The sequence below is a fragment of the Malaclemys terrapin genome, chromosome 7 (genome assembly GCF_027887155.1).
Source record: "Malaclemys terrapin pileata isolate rMalTer1 chromosome 7, rMalTer1.hap1, whole genome shotgun sequence".
Lineage (NCBI taxonomy): Eukaryota > Metazoa > Chordata > Testudines > Emydidae > Malaclemys > Malaclemys terrapin.
In genome coordinates, this window is record NC_071511.1 from 125,792,541 (window position 1) to 125,817,013 (window position 24,473).

The following is a 24,473-nucleotide window of genomic DNA, read 5'->3' on the forward strand; positions in this document are numbered from 1 at the left end:
CAGCTGTGCATTTCTTCCCCCCCGTCCCCCAAATGAAACATGCACAGTAAGGTCTGGCCGCATGCTTACCTCTCTAAGTCCCAGGTTCTCAGAGGAGACGTGTGTCCACAGCAAGCTGTCCCAGTCACGAAGGAACTGTCAAAAAACAAAAGAGCATCAGCCATCTCCCCTTGGAGCGTGAAGAAGAGCTGTGCTACGTGGAAAACATTCCTGATTCAGGGCAAAGAACAGCAGAGCCACCAAGAACGTTGTTATTGTTTGTATTGCCACAGTGCCTAGGAGCGCCAGCCATGTGCTAGGTGCAGGTACAAACACAGGAGCTCGCAATCTAAGCGTCAGACAAGAGAGAACAGATGGACACAGAGAGACCGACAGGGGAATACAAGGAACCAATGAGAAAACGTTGGTCAGCGTGACAGGCAGTGGTCTCAGCCTAACCACGGTCACGTTTTTTAGCAACATGGTGGCCAAGGAGGGTTGGGAGGAAGGATCTGAAGGAGGCGAATGGGTGGTGCTGAGGATGTCTACCCCGGATCCCCACGAGTTGGCCAAGCCACACAACACTGCGGAGGAACCCAGGACTGGAACAGCAGAGAATGCTGCAGGTCAGGACTTAGGAACGTTGGCAGAGCCGCGTGGGGACCCCGGACTGGAAGCGCTGGAGCGCTGTAAGTTATAAACATACGTGGGAAAGTGCCTCCTCAACAATGACACTAGCACAATACTCCACGTAACTGTGTATAAACCCTGCATAAATCCCACTGGTCATGCCTGGAATCAGCCAGCAAAAAATGTGCAGCACTTTCACAGCAGCGACAGGCCAGACGCCTGTTAGAAACACCCACCACTATCACGGATTGGGCTCTCTTGCCGTATAACTTGGCTTCATTTCCACATTCCTACAAGGTCAGTTCAAAAATCCCATGTGATGAATACAGACCCACTGATGTACGTCTGGGCTCCAGAAGTCACTCTACAAGCCCTGGTCTTGAACCAAATCGATAAGGCAGGACCCAACCCCAGACCTCGAATGGCAGAAATCCAGTCATGTGTGGCAATTCTCCACATTGCTCATTTTGTGCCAGCCTCCATCCCGAACCAGAAAATCATCAACTTACGACAAGTTTTGCTACCAGTTATCTTTCAGAAGGTCTCATTTATTACAAACTACCAAGAAGATACCCCCAAAATCAGTGATGGGCATAGCTCAAATGCAGGAAATGGAGTCACAGCTTTAAATCCAGACTGGTATCAAGCTGAGCTGTAACGTACTCTGGAGTGGCACAGGATGCTTGGCAGCTGAAAGGACAAACCGGAATAAGGACCCAGGTGTCTGTGAACAGCCAAGCTGTTAAAATAGCCAGAATAATTTTTTAAGAAATCCCTTGGATTTATCACAGTTTCCACCAGGGGGAGGGTCTCGGACTGCTTTAACGAACAAATTAATTCATCTTCAGCCTTCTGTGAAGTAGGCAAGAGTTATTATCCCCATGTTAGAGAAAGGGAAATGGAGGCACCAAGTAAGTCTGGGGTAGAACTGGATTGTAACCCAGGATTCTCGGTCTTTTCGCTCTCTGTTTCAGCTGAAAGATCAGCCCTCCCCTGGCCATAAACTCTAGCACCCACCAAATATATTACCGGGAAGGGGTGGCACCTGGCACCACCCACTCTCCAGCCGTTACAGGAGGTGGGGGAAAGCCTCCTTAAAGTAACTGATGGTGGCCACCATGTCACTTTAACGTAGAAAAATCAGCACAGCATTTGTTTTTCAGTCGTGACCCAACATCACATGCTCTTGGACCGATACGTTGAAGACCCAGATTCTCTGCCCCATGCCAACCCTCACCACCAGCTCCTTACAGCATAGCCAGGAGGGGTGTTCGAATGGAAATGCTGACAGGCTGTTAAGTACAGAGCGGCACAAAACAGAGTCACTTCCACAACTCTGCAATTGACCGCCAATTTCGTAGGCAGCATTTTGGTCAACGAAGCCCAGAACTACAAAGCTAGGTGTTGGGTTTTGTCTCTTTTTTCCCCTTTAACGTAATCCATTAATAACTAGTAAAGCCAATTACTGTGGTTAGAAACATAATAGCAGCTCGGGAACCAGTCAAGCGGGCAATTGGGTTCTTAAGATTTTTTCCTTTAAAAAAAAAAAAAAAAAACCACAAGAGAAGCTCCTTGCTTTGCAGACACAGAAGGTATGCAACAAGCCCCTTTGACCGCGGCCACAGGTCTAAATTAACATGGAGGTAAATCAATAGGAAGGGAGAGGTGGGAGGAACCGCAAGCTCTAATCCCTGCCATTCTGACCGCCAACCAGCCTGTGGTAGGGATTAGGGTCCTCTTCTCCTTACTCCCAGTCGTCCCAACTCTCTAAAGCATCATCTAAAGAGAGCTGCACACTGCTGCTCCCCTGCCCGAAACCTGCAGCTTTCCCACTCCCCTGGGCCGTTCCACTGTAGTGCTCTCACACGGGATTGCAGCCAGAGGCTCCCCTACTCTTGCAGGGGCTTCCAATGTTCAGACACTTCAATACCCGCCAGCCTAGAAGAACACAACCCAGATTAACAACAGTTGCAGAAAAGTCTCAACTGCAAATAGCAGTGGGATGAGATTCCCCCCATGGGAGACACTGTGGTTGGGGCACTTTCATCGCAGAGATTAAAGAGAAGGATCGATATGGTGTCACTGGGACCAGTGGAGGAAGCAGACCCTTTTCATGACTGCTAGAGGCCAAAGAGTGAATGGAGCTCATGCAGCTCTTCGGTGATGTAGGGCAAACCATTCCCCTTGCCCCGCTGAACCTGGTCTATAGATAGAGAGAGGCCTTCAGGCTTGTTAGTCCGGCTCCCTTCACCAAAACTAACTGCACTCCAGGTGAAATGGCAACACTGCAGCCAATGAAAGTCAATGTTGATAAATACAAAGCAATGGATATTGGGAGGAAAAGTTTAAGCTATTCAGATATTTTACAGGGTTCTAAATTAACTATCAGCTCAGGAAAGGAACCTTAGGGTCACTGAAGAGAGATGAGAATGACCAAGGCTGGAAAAAGTCTCCTCTGAAGAGAGTGAAAAGATCGGGATTGTTACCTTTAGAGAGGAGACAGTAAGAGGAGACATGATAGCCTCTCTAGAAATGCAGTGTCTAGAGAAGATACATGGGGAACTTGTGTTGTGTGACAGGGAGAACACAAGAACAAGGCCAAGGGGGCATTCAATGAAATTAAACAGAGGGGAAATTCTAAACTGATCGAAGGAAATATCTTTTTCTACACAACACGTAATTAGACTGTGGCATTCACTGCCCCTGGGAGCTGTTGAGGACAAAAATTGAACAAGATTCAGTAGGGATTGGACATTTATGTGAATAATCAAGAATATCCAGCGTTGTTATATTTATAAGAATTTTGCAAGGGAGATAAATCCTTCATGTTTCAGGGCTTAAGCCCATCTCTACCTACACAGAAGAGTTGAGACTTAACATGGGGACAGATTACCCCACATCGGCTGATGCAGGGGGCTTAGATCTTCTCCTGGAGCACCTAGTTCTGGCCCCTATCGAAGGCGGGACACTGGACTAGATGAACCTGGGATCTGATCCAGTCAGACAATTCCTACGGTCTACTTTAACACAAACCCAGCCATTCAGACGGGCTTTCTAACAGAGATGGTGCCTCTCAGGATGTTCCTCCTTCACGGGACAGTGGAAGCGCCAGCGGGGAAGACTCTTCAGTCCCATCCGAAGTGCTCCCTCCAGAACTGCGAGATGAGTGATGCTGTCAGGCACTCGTGTTCATGTTGTGACCACCTGGGTGGGCCCACGGGCCAGCAGTGACTACATGTCCATTTCTGCACAGGAGGGTTGGGGACTTCACTTGGCATTTGTTCCCATTATTTCACAGGCTTCACCCCACCTGCTTTCCAATGTTAGCGCTAAAGCAAGGAGTTTCTTTAGTCTTTTGAAGATTTTTATACTTAACACACAACACTTTGGATGGGAAGAAAATTCAGGTCCCCCCAAAAGCCCAGTCCATCTCCAGCTACAAACCCTACTTACCACAGAGCTGGCATTTCACGGGAGATCACCCCCTCGAGTATTCTGATGCTACCTCTGGAGGAGATACAAAACATCTCACTGATTTGCGGTCATTAAAGATACAATGGCATTTTTGGCAATAGTTGGGAGTATCCTGGCTAAATTCCAGCTGCGGCGATTCCATTTTACCTCTTTAAATTCGCCCTGCAGTTTCAACTAATCACGGTATCTCTTTTACTTCCTCTCCGAACCTGCTATGGAGCGTTGCTGTGAGCTGTTAAAATGACTGGCTAACGGTGGCTGCATTTCAGAGGTAGGGGAAACGATTCCAGCATAGACAGTTTGCAAAGCTCTTGGGATCAGTCATGGCTACAAAGGCGGAAGACCCCTTTGCTGATCCAGACCTTCCGCCCTGGCAAACTAAACGCTTGCAGGATCAACTCCGTTGAGCTGGACACGCAGGCTACACGAAGACTTCAACAGCCCAAAGGGAAAACCCCCTTTTTAGCATCCAACCCTGACACCATATCAATCCTTCTTTTCTAACACTCCATCGTGTCCCAGGCTTATGCCCTTCCCCTGTACTGTAAACAGATTGCTTCCCCAGCCCCATTCTGCTCTTGAGGAATCCGGATTCCAGAATCCAGCTGACACGTGCAAGCGCCTTTTCTTTCCGTCTCCCCCTCCCTCTGGAATTGGACGTCGTTGTTCCATTTTGGGGATGATTGTATACGGAGAACCATCGAACCGGGAAACAAAGGAGTTATTACTCCCCAGAGCCCGGCAGCTGGGAACGGGGAGGGCGAGGCAGGGCGCTGTAGGCAGAGACCGGGGGCGGGGATGGGACAAACGAAAGGGGAATAAGAGGCGTATGGGGAGGAAGACAGTCCAGAGAGACGAGCAGAGAACGCGGGAGAGGCTCTTGGTGCTGCAATGCTAACCGCACAGGTCTGTGGGTTGTGTAGCCTTTGGTTCAGCACTGACACGCTTTGGGAAGGGAGGCCACCAGAGCTGTCAAATCCTTCACCAACGTGCCCATCAATTGTATTCAGCTCTGCCCGACCCGCACTGGCATTTTAATTACTGTTGGGTAAACTAATTTGTACAAATGAAGGCAACTCTGCCTAATAGAATATGCAAGCTCTCTGACCTCTGACAGGCAATGACACAAGATACAAAGGAGGCAGAGGAAGGCTTTTTATCGGAGCCTTATTACTCTCTATTACTCCAATTAGTCATGCTCCAGTGCTCCTAATTGGGGGAAAAAATTGCAATTAAATCAATTTTTGATGGGCTGAAAGTGGGTTACCGAACCGCCCTGCCTGTGAAACACTGATATTATAGCAGCAAAGGTCAAAGTCTTTGTCGGCACCTGTGGGGCCCCCGCCTTCCCACCCCCTTCCCCCAAACCACTCGACGCTCCCCCCTACACGCAGCCTGCTAAGCCTTAGCGAATCATTAGAACATGTCACGTCTGATCGCCGCTGCTGCCACTAGCCGACTAACCTAATCAGTTGACATCATTATGGAAGGTAACTCCTAAAGCATGAATATAGTGCTAAGGTCACACAAACTCGGTGCAGCCCCTGCTGAAGAGCTGGGGGGGGGGAGAAGGAGAGGGGTTGGGAGAAGCAGCTGCAACAGTAACATTGTAAAAGATGGGAGGGGAGGAAAGAAGAGGGGGGAAAAAATCTGCGTAGGAGATTCCAGCACTTGGAGCATGAGGCTTTTCCAACAGGACGGACGCACACAAAAGGGAGAGATGCAGAACGGCCCGGGAGAGAGGAGGTTGCTTTCTCTTGATGTCACCCACCAACACAGCAGCCTTTAATTTTATTGATTAACTCTGGCTTTCCCGCTCCACGTGGAAGGGCGTGCAGCCGTAGTCCAACAGGGACACCGTGGCGGGCTCTCTCAATTTCTCACACAACAGGCAGCATTGGACTGGTTGTAGGCAGCAGCACCCATTTAGAAATCTACTGCTGAATTCAATCAGCACATTTGCATTGCAAACTGGACTGTTATTAAAAGGTCATCCCCATGCGCCGTGCACCACTGGTGTGTTACTGTAGGGTGGGTCACGAATGCGAAGCTGAAAGTGCTACGTCCTAAGCACTCGTGCGTTCTCGATGCAGATCTCGTTGCACCTTAGCACTCGTGATCCACCCTACAATAACACTGGTGCATCACGTGTGCTATGACAGGGTTGATTTTGAAGGCAGGGTTCTGCACACTAGTGTGATGTGGTAGGACTACTCAGGAGAGCTGGGCTGCACATGGTGCATTACTGTAGAGTTGCTGGTCGCCTGACACCAATTTATTTAAGCTGCAGTGATATATATAGGAGGTCAGACTACATGATCTGGTGGTCCCTTCTTGTCTTAAACACTATGACTCTGTGGCTCTTGCAGAACACCGCTTCCCATCTCCTCCACGGTTTAGGGCACACTTTGCATAATCAAGCACATGCTCTAGTCCCTCCAGTGGCTCCCAGTCCCCTTCCAGTTTAAGGCCTTGGTCTAACCTTCCAAGCCACTGCGATGAGCTGCAGCTCTTAGAACACTTGTGGTCCTCTGGGACAACGCAGATCATAAAACTCCGAATGAAGGGTGTAAGAATGGAGGACAAGCCAAGCCAAGCATCCAGCTATGGAGAGCTTCCAGAGGACGCTGCACAAGTCCAGAGCCCAACCACTGCAAAGCCTTCCACTTCGACAAAGCTTTTCCTCCGTGACCAGAGCAACATTCACAACCGACACTCCCCAACTTCTCCAAAGACCAACCTACTCCAACCAGAGCTGTCTAAAAACGGCAGAGTCTCCTAAAAGATAGAGCAGCGGTTCTCAAACGGTGGGTCAAGACTCCATTTTGATGAGGTCACCATGGCAGAAAGTCCCAGCCCGGCTGAAGGCCCAAGCCCCGAGCCCAGCAGGGCTGAAGGTAGAGCGTCACAATTTTTTCTGGGGGGGAGGGGAGGGGGAGAGGGTCACAATTGTTTTTTTAATCCAAATGGGGTCACCAACACAAAAGGTTTGAAAAACACTGCACTAGAGGCTTTGCTATTGACAGTGTAACCAATATAGAAGGTGCCCAAAATGACAATAGAGAATACATACTAGATACAAACTGTTCAGAGAAAAGAGACTGAAGCATGTGCTTTGGGGAGAAAAACACAGTTTGCAGGAAAATAAATTAAAACACTAAATGAAGGTCAATCCTGAGCCCTTCTGACAGCCACCAAGCCCATTAATCTCTCTCTATAGCACTGCTAACATGCCCATCACCTTACGCTCTGGGTCTCGAAGTCTACAAAGTCCCCTTAATCAGTAAGGAACTAACTGAAATGTATTCAACAGAGAAATAAAGACAAAATTTAATGAAACCCTCTAGCATAGAGAATGGCCAAGATACTAAGCCAAAGGTGATGGCACTGAGACAAGAGGCTATTGCCCTTATCATTCACTATGAAAGGAAATGGATCATTCAGGCTCTCCTCTGGTACCTGCTCAAGTCAATGAGATTTCCACCCCCAATTAAATACAGCAGTAGGACGGCAGGTGACCAGTCCCTGAGCCGTCCTCCCGAGAAGCGTGGAAAGGTAGAGCAGCAAATGAAAAGAACGGGTTAGTCCTTTGGCCTTGATTCTCCACACCCCCTGTGCTATGCTCAGACAGAGCGAGTTTCCCCTGCACAGGAGAGAGTCTCCACCAGCCATCCCTGGCCAGGTTAAGGCCCCTTTGTGCGGCATCACTAGCCCAGGTGGTCTTAGTGGACCAGAAAATCATTAGCATTGGGAACTCTCACGAAGGACCATCAATGGGAAGGGCAGCTGTACTGAAAGCTTGGCAGCAGTTAGTGGGCCCAGTTACCCCCCTATGGAAGGAAACGGAACAGAAGCCTGTTTAGGACAAGAAAAATAGGAATGAAAATGCTGGATGCGTTGACGACACATGACAGAACTGGCCAGAACTTGGAACAGGATAGCACCTGCCTGCCTGCACAACTTCCCTCACTGCTCTGCCAACGCACCTCCGGTTTCAACAACAGCAGCCCCTGCTTCACAGTGTTGGGTTCCCCACAATGCTCTGCCAGCACACCTCAATCCGGATCCACTCATTCCGTGCTCGGGCCCTACTCACAGCTCTGCCCACACACCTCAAACTCAGCCTGTGGCCCCCCTTGGTATTCCAGTGCTGGGCCTCCAGGACAGCCCAAGGCTCTTCTTTCGTTTTAATTTGCTTGGCCACGTACTTCTACGTTATTTATCACCAAAGGGTGGTGGCAGCTGGAGGCGAACGGCACGACTGGTCCCATGAATGGAACGGTGGACGTTGGGCTTGTTAGAAGTTGCTCCCTTAGGCCCTACGCAAACGTCACAGTATTTCCACAGCCAGCCAGCTCGAGGTTGAATCGCGCTCCCCGACATGCATCGTAAATTGCACACAGAGAAGCTACAGAAGAGCTCTGCCCAATCGCTATCGGCATCCCGTCCAGGACTCTCAGCATAAAGAGGAACCAAAGCATGTACGAGGAGACTGAGTGAGCTCTCAAAATTTACAACCTCTTCTCCCCACAAGAGGAAACGCTGCGCTTCGGCAGAGAGCACTGAAGACACGGGCCTGGAGAGACAGGCTAATAAGTCACTCTCATGCTGCGTTCTGCCCCATGCGCTGGCTGGAAAGCTGGTCCCCAGGACGCGGGCATTTGCATTTCATACTGAGAAGTACATTGTGGAGATGCTGGAAAAGCCATAACCTGGAGGTCTGAGCTGGAACAGAGAAGCCCCACATTCAAGGCTGGACTCCAGTCCATTGAAGAAGTGAAACCCTTGCTTCATTGTTTAATGCAGACGGAGTTGTCGTCTTGACCTTCCCATGCCTCCTTTTCTTCTCTTTCGCTGTCTGAGTCGCTCTCTTGGTTTCTAGCTCCCATCACTTTGTCCCTCTCCGGATCTCCATTGCTCAACACATTTTCAGAGAGTCATGGACAGGAGGGCCAGAAGAATCTCCACACCGCCCATTCGCTCTGGCTCCCAGCACTGCCAAGGACAGGATCCTAATGTTATTCCTAGGTGCCAATTAACAGAACCCCAAATACCTCCAGCCTCAGGGCCTCAACCGTCTCCAGCGATAGTTCATCCCTGCACTGCATCATTCTCCTACTGCTCCATTTTCCTTCCGTCTGTGCCTGAATGCTCCCAACTTCTGGCTTCAGGCCACTGCTCTTTAATTCACCACCCACCATGCTAAGCCTGTTCCTGCATGGCTCGCTGTATTTGGGAACACTATTCACAGGGAGACAACAGACATTTGGTCCTGTAGTCTGCTACTCAAGCTCTCTTGCCACAATATGGAAGCCCTTTACATGTGGCTACTGAGCCATAAAGCCACTACCCTCACTGCCTGGAGGTCTCTCCCCAGCAATCTCCTCTCCTGCAATGCCAGTAAGGGACCAGTCCATGTAGGAGGACTAAACTGGGAGTCCAACGACAGGTGGCACTTGATTTTATTTTTCGCAAGAGCAAACTTCAGTTGTTTGCATTTATTGTATTCCTTTCCCCCTCACACTCCCGGATGGCTTGTGTCTTTTTAGACAGTGAAGTTCAGGGGAGGACCACGTCTGGACAGCACCCAGATAACGGGGACCTGACCTGGGAGCTCTTTCACACCAATATCTAGACAGTGCTCTCCACCCTGCTACCTCCACGCTTTAGAATGTCTAAAAGAAAGTCATTAGTAGGATCTGCCCACACTAATCCTGATTCTAGCCAGCAACAGTTACTTAAATTCATACATCAAAACTATTTTAAAGGGAAAGTGTATCATACATGTATACAAAGTCTGACATAACTACTTTTCATATATGGCTTGAAGATCTTGCACAGCCTCGTAGCTGTTTTGTACAGAATATATTTACTTCTATGGCATCTCCAACATCCCACCCTCAGCCACAATCCCACAAAGTCTTCTCCAGTCCTAATTTAAGCCCTTTCTCTCACAGCTTTAAGAAGTGGCAAATATCCATTAGGCAGGATATTCAATTCCACTTCATCCCACATCCACCTCCTTCCTCTCCATCTTCTTGGCCTCTTCCATGCCTCACCTCCACTAACCCACCCACTTCCTAACCCTTCTCCCCTTACCCCCAAAAAACAGGTATTCCACTCTCCCATCTTTCACTATTTCCCCCATCAAAACTAAGATTTTACTGCATTTACAAAAGGAGACAAGTTCTTAACCAAAAGTGAGACAGACTTGAGTATTTCATCCTGGTGCTGGTTTGAGTGCCAAGTACAGAAACACTACAGAAAAACCTGCACAAAAATAGTCCATACAGATATTCCTTTCCCCATCTCCACCATCAACTCCTTTAAGTAACCCTGGCTTTCACCTTGGACATGTCCATGGAAGTTATGGCTTGCAAATTACACATAAGGAAGTCACACCTCTTAGCTGGGAAGCCACACTCAAATCCATCAAAGCAAATATGAATAAGTTACAGTAAACTACACAATATTTGTCTCAAATTATACCTACATATCTAAAATCCGATTTCAGGAAATCAGGAAAGGCCATTAGAGTTTACCTGCCCTCTCCTCACAATCTCCTTATTTCCCAACCCCACTAGTTTGCTTATTGACCTCATGGTCTGTGGTGATACTGGGGCCTACAAATCGACCCAACTTGTCAGCTCACCTGTGAAAAGGGCGTGGAAGTTCATAAAACCTCACAATAACCTGTAAAAGACGGTTACTCACCGTTGTAACTGTTGTTCTTCGAGATGTGTTGCTCATATCCATTCCATTAGGTGTGTGCGCGCCGCGTGCACGATCGTCGGAAGATTTTCTACCCTAGCAACACCGGCGGGTCGGCTGTGGAGCCCCCTAGAGTGGCGCCTTCATGGCGCTGAATATATACCCCAGCCGACCCGGCGCCCCCTCAGTTCCTTCTTGCCGGCTACTCCGACAGTGGGGACGGGGGGCGGGTTTGGAATGGATATGAGCAACACATCTCGAAGAACAACAGTTACAACGGTGAGTAACCGTCTTTTCTTCTTCGAGTGCTTGCTCATATCCATTCCATTAGGTGACTCCCAAGCCCAACTTAGGTGGTGGGGTCGGAGTGAGACATTGCTGTGTGCAAAACCGCTGATCCGAAAGCAGCATCGTCTCTGGACTGCTGCACTAGTGCATAGTGAGCTGTAAATGTGTGGACTGATGACCAAACCGCTGCTCTACAAATGTCCTGGATCGGAACTTGTGCCAGGAAAGCCGTCGAGGAAGCCTGGGCCCTCGTGGAGTGAGCGGTGAGGTGCGGTGCTGAGACACCTGCCAGGTCATAGCAAGTCCGGATGCAAGACGTAATCCAGGAGGATAGGCGTTGTGAGGAGACCGGTGAGCCTTTCATTCGGTCGGCCACTGCGACGAAGAGTTGCGTCGTCTTTCTAAAGTGCTTTGTGCGGTCAATATAGAAGGCCAGGGCCCTTCGTACGTCCAGGGAATGCAAACGTTGATCCTGGCGAGTGGCATGTGGTTTGGGATGAAAGACCGGGAGAAAGATGTCCTGGTTGATATGAAAAGGAGAAACCACCTTAGGGAGAAAGGCAGGATGTGGACGAAGCTGCACTTTATCCTTATGGAAAACTGTATAAGGGGGCTCGGATGTAAGCGCCCTGAGTTCAGAAACGCGCCTTGCTGAGGTGATGGCTACAAGGAAGGCTGTCTTCCAGGATAGGTACAAAAGTGAACAGGTGGCCAGTGGCTCGAATGGAGGACCTGTGAGCTTGGAGAGAACCAGGTTGAGGTCCCATGTCTGAACGGGCTGACGTTGTTGTGGGTACATCCGGTCTAAGCCCTTGAGGAATCTAACGACCATCGGGTTAGAGAATACCGAGGACGCGAGTTCCCCTGGGTGAAAGGCCGATATAGCGGCCAGGTGAACTCTAATTGAAGATATCGCCAACCCCTGCTGTTTTAGGGAGAGGAGATATTCCAAAATGAGAGGAATGGGTGCCTGCAACGGGGACATGGCTCGTTGTTCGCACCAACAGGAGAACCGCTTCCACTTGGCCAGGTACGTGGTGCGTGTTGAGGGCTTCCTACTGCTCAGCAGAATCTGTTGGACAGAGTGCGAGCATTGCTGCTCTGCCTGGGTGAACCATGGAGCAGCCACGCCGTGAGGTGGAGTGATTGCAGGTCGGGGTGACGCAGCCGGCCGTGGTCCTGAGAGATGAGATCCGGACACAACGGAAGCGGGATCGGTGTCTGAACCGAGAGTTCCAACAGTGTGGTGTACCAATGTTGTCTCGGCCACGCTGGAGCGACCAGAATTACCTGTGCCTGGTCTCTGCGCAATTTGAGCAGTACCTTGTGGACCAGAGGAAACGGAGGGAAGGCATAAAACAGGTGGTCTTTCCAGGGAAGGAGAAACGCATCCGAGAGGGAGCCCGGAGCTCGACCTTGTAGGGAGCAGAACACGTGGCACTTCCTGTTGTCTCGAGATGCAAACAGGTCTATCTGGGGAAACCCCCACTTTTGGAAGATGGAATGTATGATGTCCGGACGGATAGACCACTCGTGCGTCTGGAAGGACCTGCTGAGTCGGTCCGCTAGAGTGTTCTGGACTCCAGGGAGGAACGATGCCATGAGATGGATTGAGTGGGCGATGCAGAAGTCCCACAGGCGAATGGCCTCTTGGCATAGAATTGACGAACGTGCTCCTCCTTGCTTGTTGATGTAAAACATGGCCGTGGTGTTGTCGATGAGAACTAACACACATCGGCCACGTAGGAGGTTGAGAAATGCCTGGCACGCCAGGCGCACCGCCATCAGTTCCCGAACATTGATGTGCAGGGCTAGCTGGGGTGCAGTCCACAGGCCCTGGGTATGGTGTTCGTTGAGATGGGCGCCCCAACCCAGAGATGAAGCGTCTGTGACCAGGTGCAGAGAGGGTTGTGGGGCGTGAAATGGCATCCCCTCGCAGACCACATTGTGATCTAGCCACCAGGTGAGGGAGGTCAGGACCGAGATCGGGACCGTGACCACCATGTTCAGGGTGTCCCGATGTGGTCGATATATTGACGACACCCAGGTCTGGAGTGGGCGAAGCCGAAGTCTGGCATGCCTGGTTACGTACGTGCAGGAAGCCATGTGACCCAGCAGGGTAAGGCACGACCTCACCGTGGTAGTTGGGAACGCCTGGAGCCCTTGAATGAGGCTCGTGATGGTGCCAAATCGGTTGTCTGGCAGGATGGCTTGTGCACGTCTGGAGTCTAGAACTGCGCCTATGAATTCTATTCTCTGGGTAGGTTCTAGAGTGGATTTGTCCTTGTTGAGTAGGATGCCCAACTCGTTGAATGTGTGCACTATTATGTGGACGTGAGCTTGAACTTGCTCCTTGGTGCGACCGCGTACCAGCCAGTCGTCTAGGTACGGGAACACCTGTATCCCTTGCCGACGAAGGTACGCTGCCACGACAGCCATACATTTCGTGAACACTCTTGGGGCCGAGGATAGGCCGAAGGGAAGGACTGCAAATTGGTAGTGCACCGCGTTTACCACGAATCGCAGGAAGCGTCTGTGAGGTGGGTAAATTGAGATGTGAAAGTATGCGTCTTTCATGTCGAGGGCGGCGAACCAGTCTCCAGGATCGAGGGAAGGGATAATGGCCCCCAAAGAGACCATGCGGAACTTCAACTTTACTACGAATTTGTTGAGTCCGCGCAAGTCCAAGATGGGCCGCAGACCTCCTTTGGACTTGGGGATCAGGAAGTAACGGGAATAAAATCCCCTGCCCCTTAACTCTATCGGAACCTCCTCTATGGCCCCCATGGCCAGGAGCGTAGAAACCTCCTGTATAAGAAGTTGCTCGTGAGAAGGGTCCCTGAAGAGGGACGGGGAAGGGGGGTGGGAGGGGGGGATAGAAGAAAACTGGATAGCGTATCCCCTCTCCACCGTGCGGAGGACCCAACAGTCCGAAGTTATAAGGGACCAAGCGCGGTGGAAGTGGGAGAGACGATCCTGAAAGGAGGGGGCTGGATCCTGGGGGATGACTGGGGCGCCGTCCTCGACCGCACCTTCAAAAGTTCTGTCTAGGACCTGAAGGTGGTCTTGGTGGCCCCTGGTTCTGACCGGGTTGAGGGCCAGCCCATCTTCTCCTACCACCTCGCCCTCGCCTCCGGGCCGAGTCTTGTCTCTGACGAGGCGGGGGGGGGGGTAGAAGCGCTGAGGCTGCGGCCTAAATGGTCTGCGCTGAGGGCCCACAACATGCATCCCCAGGGAGCGCATGATTGTTCTCGAGTCCTTGAGGCTCTGCAGGCGAGAGTCCGTCTTGTCTGAGAACAATCCATGTCCCTCAAAGGGCAGATCCTGTAGGGTTTGCTGCAGCTCCGGAGGCAAACCCGAAACCTGAAGCCAGGAGATCCTGCGCATAGCGATACCCGAAGCCAGGGTCCTCGCAGCTGAGTCTGCTATGTCCAAGGAGGCCTGCAAGGAGGTCCGAGCCACCTTCTTGCCCTCCTCTACCATGGCTCCAAACTCTTCCCTGGACTCCTGGGGAATCAACTCCTTAAACTTCCCCATAGAGTTCCAGGAGTTAAAATTGTAGCGGCTCAGTAGCGCCTGTTGGTTCGCCGCTCTAAGTTGCAGCCCTCCAGCTGAGTAAACCTTACGGCCAAACAAATCGAGCCGCTTAGCCTCTTTTGATTTAGGCGCTGCAGCCTGCTGGCCGTGGCGCTCTCGTGCGTTCACTGATTCCACCACCAGTGAACACGGTTGGGGGTGGGTATACAAGTACCCGTAGTCCTTAGACGGGACAAAGTATTTCCTTTCCACCCCTCTCGCTGTGGGTGGGATAGAGGCAGGAGTTTGCCATATCGTATCCGCATTCGTTTGAATCGTGCGGATCAGGGGTAACGCCACCCTCGATGGGGCATCCGCTCCAAGGATATTCACGATCGGGTCGTGCACCTCCACTATCTCCTCCGCCTGCAGGTCCATGTTACGGGCCATCCTGCGCAGAAGATCCTGGTGAGCCCGAAGATCTATTGGAGGTGGGCCTGTGCACGATGTGCCCGCCACTGCCTCATCCGGAGAAGAAGAGGAAGATGCCTCCGGTGGAACAGGATCCAAGGGCTGGTCCTGGTCTCCCTGTTCCTGGGCTGGAGCATCACCAGTGCCTGGGTCCAGGGCGTCAGGTGGTCCGGACCCAGAAGCCTCCATGCCCCCTGGCGGAGGCCGAGAAATGGTGGACTCCGGGGCCCCTCTGATGGAGAGACCGGAGCGAGAGGTCGAAGCAATTGGAGCCCCTTGCGCCTGATGGTACGCCCACGGGGTCCAAAACGACCAGTGAGATGGGCCATGAGAATGGTCCTCTGCCATCTCCTGCCAATGGCCCAAGTCCTGTTCCTTGGCTTGCCCCTGAGGGGGGTATGCCGATCTCGAGAGGTCCTCCGAGGAGTGGGACACCGATCTCGATGGCCACGGCGGTGCCGAGAGCGTCGAGACGATTCCCATTGGCTGCGGTGCCGCACGGTGCCGGTCCGGAGATGATCTATCTCTACGCGGTGCCGGCGATCGGTGCCGGGACCGCGACCGGTGCCGATGACCTCGTCGGTGCCGGGAGTCGGATCTGGACCTCGACGAGGACCTGGAGTATGCCCGGTGCCGGGAGCGGCCTCTCGACGTCGAGCGTCGACCGTAGCGGTGCCGAGAACTACGTCTCGATGTTGATCGGTGCCGACGATCATAGCGGTGCCGAGACGTAGAGCGGTGCCGCGAAGAAGATCTTGGCCGCGAGTACGACCGGTGCCGAGGCGATATTCGGTGCCGGGACTGCGAGCGGCATGGGGACCTGCTTCGGGACCTGGATCGGTGCCGAGGTTCCAGCCCTTGCGATGGAGGGCGCATCAAGGCAGGTTTCCCCCTCGACTGGACTGGGCGAGTCAACGGTGCAGTCGGTGCCGGTGGTTGAGGCGGTGCCGGCTCCGTGAGAGCTATTAAGTCTCTCGCCGCCGCGAAGGTCTCTGGAGTCGACGGGAGGCACTGTATCACCGCCGGTCTCGGTGGAGACGCTATCTGCACCGGACTCAACGGCCTCGGCGCCGGAGTCGACGGTGCTGGAGGCACCTGTTTCCGGTGCTCCACCGGCGGACGCGGCTCTACCCCCGGCACTGGGGGAGCCGGCGTCTTCGGCACGGATGTCCCCGTCTTATGGGCTTTTTTATGCCCCGGGGATAATGACCGGCGCCGAGGCACTGCTTGCGGTGCCGACGAGGTCCGGTGCCGGGGAGGCTTGTCTGACGCCACTCGCGTGGTCGTCATAGCCGGTGCCGCCGGGGCACTGCGCACCGAGGTGCTAGGTGCCGGGGCCTGACTTGTAGATGGAGCGTCCGGACTAAGTGCCGCCTCCATCAGGAGTTGCCGGAGCCGAAAGTCCCGCTCCTTCTTGGTCCTTGGTCTGAAGGCCTTACAGATCTTGCACTTGTCTGTTTGATGGGACTCTCCCAGGCACTTCAGACAGGAGTCGTGCGGGTCGCTCGTGGGCATAGGCTTAGCGCAGGAGGCGCACTGCTTGAAGCCGGGAGCGTTGGGCATGAGCCCGGCCCCGCGGCCGGGGGAGAAAGGGGGAGACGACCCCCTTAATCCCCTGAACTACTTAGAACAACCAGAACAACTTTTAAACTATTTAACTATTTAACTATAAACACTAGAACTATAACTATAACTATGATACAACAAACTAAGCTAGGGAGAGTGGAGAACAGCTAAGCAGCGCTCCACAGTTCCAACGACCGTCAGGGGCGGTAAGAAGGAACTGAGGGGGCGCCGGGTCGGCTGGGGTATATATTCAGCGCCATGAAGGCGCCACTCTAGGGGGCTCCACAGCCGACCCGCCGGTGTTGCTAGGGTAGAAAATCTTCCGACGATCGTGCACGCGGCGCGCACACACCTAATGGAATGGATATGAGCAAGCACTCGAAGAAGAACAAATGTTGATGGGAAAAGATGCAAAAGCGAGACAAAAAGATAGATCGTCCAAAAAAAAAAAAAAAAAAAAAAAAAAGGCCTCCTGCTAGAACTCCAGGACTGTGTTAAGATCATGCCTGGGAACTGAAAATCAATGAACCAAAATTGGTGTGTGGGAAATTAGGTCTAACTGGTGGAGAAAATAATGATGGGATGGGCCATGCCATCCATCACTCCCTTTCGGGGGCCTTAAAGAAAGAGCCTTGGAGAACAATGGGCTGCTGAAGGAAGCTCCACCATCATGACTGCCACCCCCACTGTCCCCTGGCACCCCAGACCTGCATCATCCTGATCCTGAGAGATGTTCTAACCAGAGCAGGCCAGGGAGAGGGACCCAGATGACATCACCACCTCTACTGGCTCCAGCTGAATCCCAAACATAATGGGGGATGTGAGACTTTGTGTCTCTTCCCACCACCACCCAGCACCTTCCCCCTGCCGAGAGTCCTTTTCCTTCCCTACCTTATTTCTTCTCTTTCCCACCCCTCTCCTTTTGCCGTCTGTGTCGTAAGTGTCTGGCTTCGCCAACCAAGACCACTTATTTTGCGACACTGCTGTGAGCCTGTGATCAGAAAGGCAACTACAACCAATGCCCTAAACAGCTGAACGCTGGCACAAGTTTGCCAGGTCTCCGAGTGGCCGATCAGACCACGGGCTGGGCCCGTGTTTCTCCAGCAGTGAAGTTGTAACTAAGGCTCAACACTAGAGCCAGAAGCGGCACTTTCCACCTTTGCTGTTCTCTTCTCTGTCCTCTTGTGTGTGGGTCTTTTTCTGTCTTCTAGGAAACTGGAAAAAGATGGGAATAGCTGTCCTTTTTGGGGAGAAGAGCAGAAGTTAGCTGAGTTCAGCTGGAGCGGTTGTAGCTATTGTTAAACAATAGCTACAACCGCTCCAGCTGAACTCAGCTAACTTCTGCTCTTCTCCCCAAAAAGGACAGCTATTCCCATCTTTGATACCACCTGTGAGACTGTCAAACAAGGGCGTTTCTAAAAATTCTCTCCAGCCAAAGGGGAAGGGAACGAGGGGTGTTAAAATAAAAGCCTTAATTAAGACTTCACATTTCAAATGCTTTAACTCCCCCCCCTTCTTTTGTGTATCTTTAACAAAAGATTTACAAGGGATTTTAATGCTGTGTTTGCCATGGTCCTACGCAGACTGAGGGGTCTGGGTACCAAAGCCTGAACCTGCTTTACAGCTGTTTAATGTTGGACGGTGACTTGGTTATGTTAACACCGTCGGTCCATATATTCCCTCTGTATTAATACAAAAGGTCAGTCCATTTTCAAGATTTTGCCAACACTTAATAGAGCTCCACACAAATGCCAGGTCATTGGAGTTACGGCTGACGTGTTAAAACCACCTTACAAGACTGCTGTAGTTCTCCAATAACCTGCAAGACTGAATTTCTTGGGTTTCTAGTGTTAATGTTAACCTGAAAAGAAACCTAAACATGTGGAAGTAGGGAAATGAAGGGCCAAGGATGGCACGCAAACAACCTTAATTCTGCTCTGTAGCACTGTTGCGGAAAAACAAATCAACAGAGGCAGCCTTATTCCTCCCTAACAGCTTCCCTGCATCCACCCGAGTGCTCTGTCCACAGAGTCACTTGACTAACCTCCCAGGAGGTAAATCCCACAGCGAAGGCCACTCTCGTCGTCAGTATGGTGCCATGTGTCACCAAATACACGGACATGGGTAAAGGCAGGGTTAGCGTACCCACATCCAGGCAGAAACCTCAGCCCCCAGTGAACAGGCGACCTCAATTACATTATTTCAGTGCAGTTCTATCGAATTTCCTAAGGGAGGTATTTTTAAAAGATAAAACTCATAGTAACCAAATTCCATCATGCGACACTAAGTGCTGAACAGCAGCAGAACGCGGCACCCTAGCCAAGGGGCGCAGAAATTCCCCGACGCCCACCACAGCCACCCGCTCCCCTCCTCCCCCCCCCCCTCAGGGCTCAGCCCCCGACACCCACCACAGCCACCCGCTCTCCCCCTCGGGGCTCAGCCCCCGATGCCCACCCATTCCCCTCCCTCCCCTCGGGGCTCAGCCCCTGACGCCCACCATGCCCAACCGCTCCCCTACCCCACCTTGGGGCTCAGCCCCCGACGCCCACCCCACCCACCCGCTCCCCTCCCCCCTCCGGGACTCAACCCCTGACAACCTCCTCTCCCCACACTCCCCCCCCCCCAGGGGCTCAACTCCTGATGCTCACCACACCCACCCGTTCCCCCCTTCTCCAGGGCTCAACCCCCGACGCCCCCGTCTCCCTTCCTCCCCCCCCCGGGCTCAGTCCCCCCAACACCCACCTTCTTTCTCCCCTCCCCAGGGCTCAGCCCCCGATACCCACCACACCCACCCGCTCCCCTCCCCCAGGGCTCAACCCTTGACACCCATCACGCACCCACAGTCTTCAGTGGCTTCCCACTGGCTAACCACTGTTGCCCTCTCCTCACACACTGCATCTCCGACAGCACCGAGCCCCCCTTCCCGCCCTTCTGGTGGACCCCAGGGCTCAGCGCCCGGTGCCCACACACACACAGGCGTACAAAGAGGCTCTGAATTACATCGTTTGAGTTTCCCAAGCCTGCCCAGGTGTAAAGCTCCAGTGATTCCTTTTTCTTTATTTACTTGTCATTTTCCCTCCCCCTCTGCCCGCCCCCCCAGGCCCGTTCAGGCCACACAATGAGCTGAGAGGTTGGGGTATGCATTGAGAGACAGAACCATTCCTTGCAGACGAGTTCCTCCTCATGAGAAAAGGGGGGGGGAAGGAGGGGGGAGGACAAATTCTAAGAAGCCGTTTCTAACACCCCCATCCCCTCCCATGAAATGATTTCCATTAATTGCCTGGTGGGAATGACTTATTTGGGTGGGGGCGGGGGGGTTTCTCCCTCCACCCCTAATTGGTTTATTGAAGTTTAACAGGGCTTTCACCTGGAGAAGCTGGTAATTATTCCCTTCACTTCGCACTCGTACCTGTAGCTTCACACTTAGCCCCGGACTCGCTCGGCAGGGAGGGTTTTGTTCCATCTAACTGCAGTCCCCACACAAATGGCCCAGCAGCGGGAGAACGAAGCAAAGTGGTAATTTCCAGCCCGGCGTAATTAGCCACGGTCCTTTCAGCCACGGCTGCTGAATGGCAGGGTCCGCCGGAGAGGGTGCGCCCTGTGGGAATGGCGGGCTGGGGGCTGTGCTCAATAGGCAGACAAAAGCGTTTCGGGGATCCAGTCTGGTCCACGCTGGAGGAGGGGGTGGGAGCGGGTGGGCAGGCTGGCAGAGCAGTGACCCCTCAAACCATCGAGTTTACTCAGCCAAGGCCATACTGAACCCCCCCACACACATGTACCCCTTCCCTGGCCTTTAGCATGAGCAGCAGCAGAGACCCCCACCACAGGGACAAAGGAAGAATTCCTGAGAAGAGCCCACTGGGAATGCATGGGGGGAGCCCGGTCGTGTGTCCCCTCACTTCCAAGGGGCAGCGTTTCAGTAGCTGACTGTACTGCAGAGGTGTCAGGCCTATGAGGGATGGAGGAGAACATGGGTCCCATATAAGACAGTGACAATACATAGTCTGGGAATTAGTGACAACTCTCAACCAAAGAGTACCAAGGATCCCTGGTTCCCATTTCCAATCAGCTTTTTGCTTGGTATGGAGATGGAACTCCAGGAGATACTAAACATGGAACCCTACTGCCGTGTTTTTACTGAGACAAGGCGGTGAGGTCATGTCTTTTTCTGGACCAGCTTCTGGTGGTGAGAGACAGACAAGCTTTCAACCTCCAAAGAGCTCTTCTTCGGGGCTGGAAAACGCACTCTTAGGGTTCGTCTACTAGGAATAAAAGCCCGGCGGCACAACTGCGGCTGGCCCAGGTCAGGTGTCTCAGGCTCACCCGGCTCAGGCTGTGGGGCTACAAATTGCTGCGTAGACATTCGGGCTCTCGAGACCTTCCACCCTTGTAGGATCCCAGAGCTTGGGCTTCAGCACTAGCCTGGAAGTCTACCCAGCAACGAAAGAGCCCCACAGCCCAAGTCAACTGGCAGAGGCCAGCCACAGGTCTTTCTTTGCTGCGTAGCCATACCTTTAGTGTCTAGCAAAGTGATGCATGTAAGCTCCCAGGCTCGTCTTGTGAAGATGTTGTGCAGGTTTCCTCAGAGGAGGAGGACTGAGAGGTCAGCGACAGAGTGATCGCTGTGTGAAAAGTGTTCGCTCACAGGTGACAGGGTGGTTTTGTCTTATCATTTTTCTGTGGGAGTTCATTTGAGAGCGTAGGGATTGTCTGGTTTCATCTGCATAGTTGCTATTGTTGCATTTAGTGCACTGGATGAGGTACAACACAGGTTGTGATAGGCATATCCAGGAAATTGATGCTGTGTGTGTGTGTGTGTGCGCGCGTGTGTGTGTCAGTCACGCAGTTTAGCTTGTCTGTCCACAGGATGAAAATACCATCGATGTTTCTCAGGTGTTTCATTGGTTTCATGGTGCATCTGTCCCAAAATTCTTCCTCAAGGTGGCCCACGAAGAGGTTGGCACATTGGGGAGCCGTCCTAGTAACCGGGGCTGTTCCCATCGTTTGGACAAAGGGTTGGATTGTTGAATGTAAAATTATCCTGGGTAAGGATGAAATGGATGAGTTTGGGGATGTGTTTGGGGTGGAAAGCTGAAGGTTGTCCATGGTCTTATAGATATTAGAGACAGGAAGCGAGGCCGTCAGTGTGAGGGATGTTGGAGTATAGAGAGGTGACACCCACGGTGGCAAGGATGGTGTTCTGAGGGCAGTTGTTAATGGTGCAGAGTTTCTGGAGGAAATCAGCTGTCCTGGAGGAAGCTGGCCCTTTGTGTGGTGAGTGGTTTGAGGCTGGTTTCTATGAATCCTGGTATTCCCTCAATCAGAGTACTGTGGCCAGATACGATGAGTCTGCTGGGTTCCCTTGTTTGTGTATCTTGGGAAGCACGTAGAAGGTTCCCGTGGTGGGTTCATGGGGGATGAGATTGTAGAGTTTCTTTCAGAGTTGTTTGGGGAAGGATTTGATGATATCTTAAATTCCTGCATAAACTGTGGCATGGGGTCTTCTTTGCGTTCTTCATAATAGGTGGTGTCGGAGAGCTCTCGTTTGGCCTCATTAATGTAGATGTCACTATGATGGTGCCCCTTTCGTCTGCTGGTTTGATCACCATCTGCTGATTGGATTTCAGGGACTGTCTAGCTGTCCTCTCGACCATGGAGAGGGTGAAGGTGGATGTGATGTTTGTTAAGGATTTCGCAGTCAGTTTTCTTCCTAAAGCAATCGATATGATAAAGAATGTGGTTTTGTCCATGGTGGGGTATCCAATCAGATGATTCCTTCTTCCCATGACTATTGCTGGCAATTGGCTATTGTGGGTGGTCATTGTTAGGACAGAATTATTTGAGGCAGAGTCAGTGGAACAATTCTTCCAGTTCTCCACATGTTAGTATGTCATCAGGGTCTGTGGTGGGGCTTTTTTACTGAGTCACTTGTCAGAGTGGCACCTCACTTATCTCACTTTTGTTCCACTGTTGGCTTCCTGTCCTGTGGCATCTAGATATTCCTAGAATTATAACTCATTAAAAACTATTTGAAACCAACATGCTGCAAAACAAAAGTAGACAAGACAAATCACACGGCTTTCAGATGCATTCCTTCCCACTTCTGGGCCGCAATATGTCAAATCTTAGATTGCTTCTCTACGTTTAAAATGTACCCATCACCATGGTATTTAGGCATCACTGTGGTTACCTAAGCTCCTCATTCAGCATTTTGTAGACATGTAGTTATAGGCAAGTAAAAAAACAAAACAAAACAAAAACAAACCACCTCAGAACTGGTGATCCTCACTGATTCGCAAAACCTGTCTGTTTCTCTGTGATTTCGCTGCCTTTTCTAAGCAGCACAATCTTGTTATATTATGAAGTTCTAAGGCTCTAATCTAGCAGCCCTTGTGGTTCATGTCTTCCACTAGCAAGCAAAAGATGTCCCCATTTGAATGCTCACTCCCTGCCATGCAATGAGGACCACATACTCAGCCTCTAGGTGAAACAGGGGCCCTCATGTTCCATTGCAATGCTCAGTGGCTTATCCAGGAGTGGTGAAGAGTGACCTCCAGAAGGGAGCTCCAGATAGCTAGGACTCGTCTTCCAGGGGGTGAGCTGGGCACGTAGGGGGAAGGAGCGAAATCTTCAGAGGAGGTCCCCAGAAACCAAAACACTTCGTAGCCAGGCAGGCAGGGAGATTGAACATCTTAGGCACTGTGTTTTGGTTGGTCTGTCCCCAGCAGCTCCCCATACTATGCCCTGCACACAAACACGACGATTAGCAGGGTAATCCCACCAGCAAACCAACCATTTGCTCCAGGGCACACAAAGCATCAAACATAAAAGTTTTGTAAAACTCTTTTGTTACAGAACCTAATACTGGCCGGGTGGATTCTGCTAGGTTCTGTGGGCCCCCTGAAAACTACATTCCCAGGATTGTTGTTCTTCAAAAATGTCAATGAAAGCAGGGTTTTAAAAAATAATAATCTGCCATGACGTTAAATGACTAAACACCCACAGTCTTGTGCTCCTGACAGAGACTCAGGAACTGAAAGTTTCTATAAGCAGAGAGTGAAACTGACCAGCTTTGTTTCACTATCCAGGCCAAGCGAAGAGCCAAAAGCAAACCCGCCATCAACAGGGTACAGTGAATTATGCCGCCTTGCCTACTCTCGTGATCTTATCACAAAACTTGCAATATCTGGTGTTTTCCTTAAAGCCCCACACATTTCCTTAAATGCTTGGAGTCAAGGGATTAAATTAAACTCTAAGCTTTAATTAAATAAAATTTAAGTTTCTATCCCTTATGGTTGTGGAGAAACATGTGTGTCATGTTTTTAAGCCTAACTGAAGGAGTCAGAAACCATAACACAAAGCAAACTCCCAGAGTGTATCATTTTTAAAAAAATCTCATGATTTTGTGAAGACTGGCATGATTTTTGAATGCTTGGGGAGAGTGATGCTGATTGTTTAATATTCTCTTAGGTTTAGTAATTAACAGTGTTACGAGTATGCAGTGTTGGTATAGCCATGTCGGTCCCAGGCTATAAGAGAGATAAAGGTGCGTGAGATAATATCTTTTACTGGACCAACTTCTGTTAGTGAGAGAGAGAAGCTTTCGAGTTACAAAGTTTGTCTCACTCACCAACAGAAGTTGGTCCAGTGTTACTAGTAACAAGTTTGTTCGGGATTTTTTTGTTTTATTTTAACTATGCTATGAGAACTGGTCAAAAGTTTTCCATTAAAACATGTTTGACAGAAAATGGCTTTTCAATTAAACAAAAAAACCTGGAAAGTTCTTGTTTTCATGTTTATAGGAACACCTAATAACCCCAAAATGTTCATTTTAAAAA

The 24,473-nt window shown here is 51.2% G+C and overlaps 1 protein-coding gene across 1 annotated transcript in view; it reads right to left on the reverse strand.

The window, feature by feature from the left end:
• Nucleotides 1-24,473, reverse strand: part of FBXW4 (F-box and WD repeat domain containing 4) — a 96,796-nt gene that overhangs the window by 20,692 nt on the left and 51,631 nt on the right. Inside the window, exon 6 of the mRNA XM_054035170.1 lies at nt 70-135. Within this exon, the coding sequence (XP_053891145.1) occupies nt 70-135 (66 nt within the window). The remainder of the gene's footprint in view (nt 1-69; nt 136-24,473) is intronic.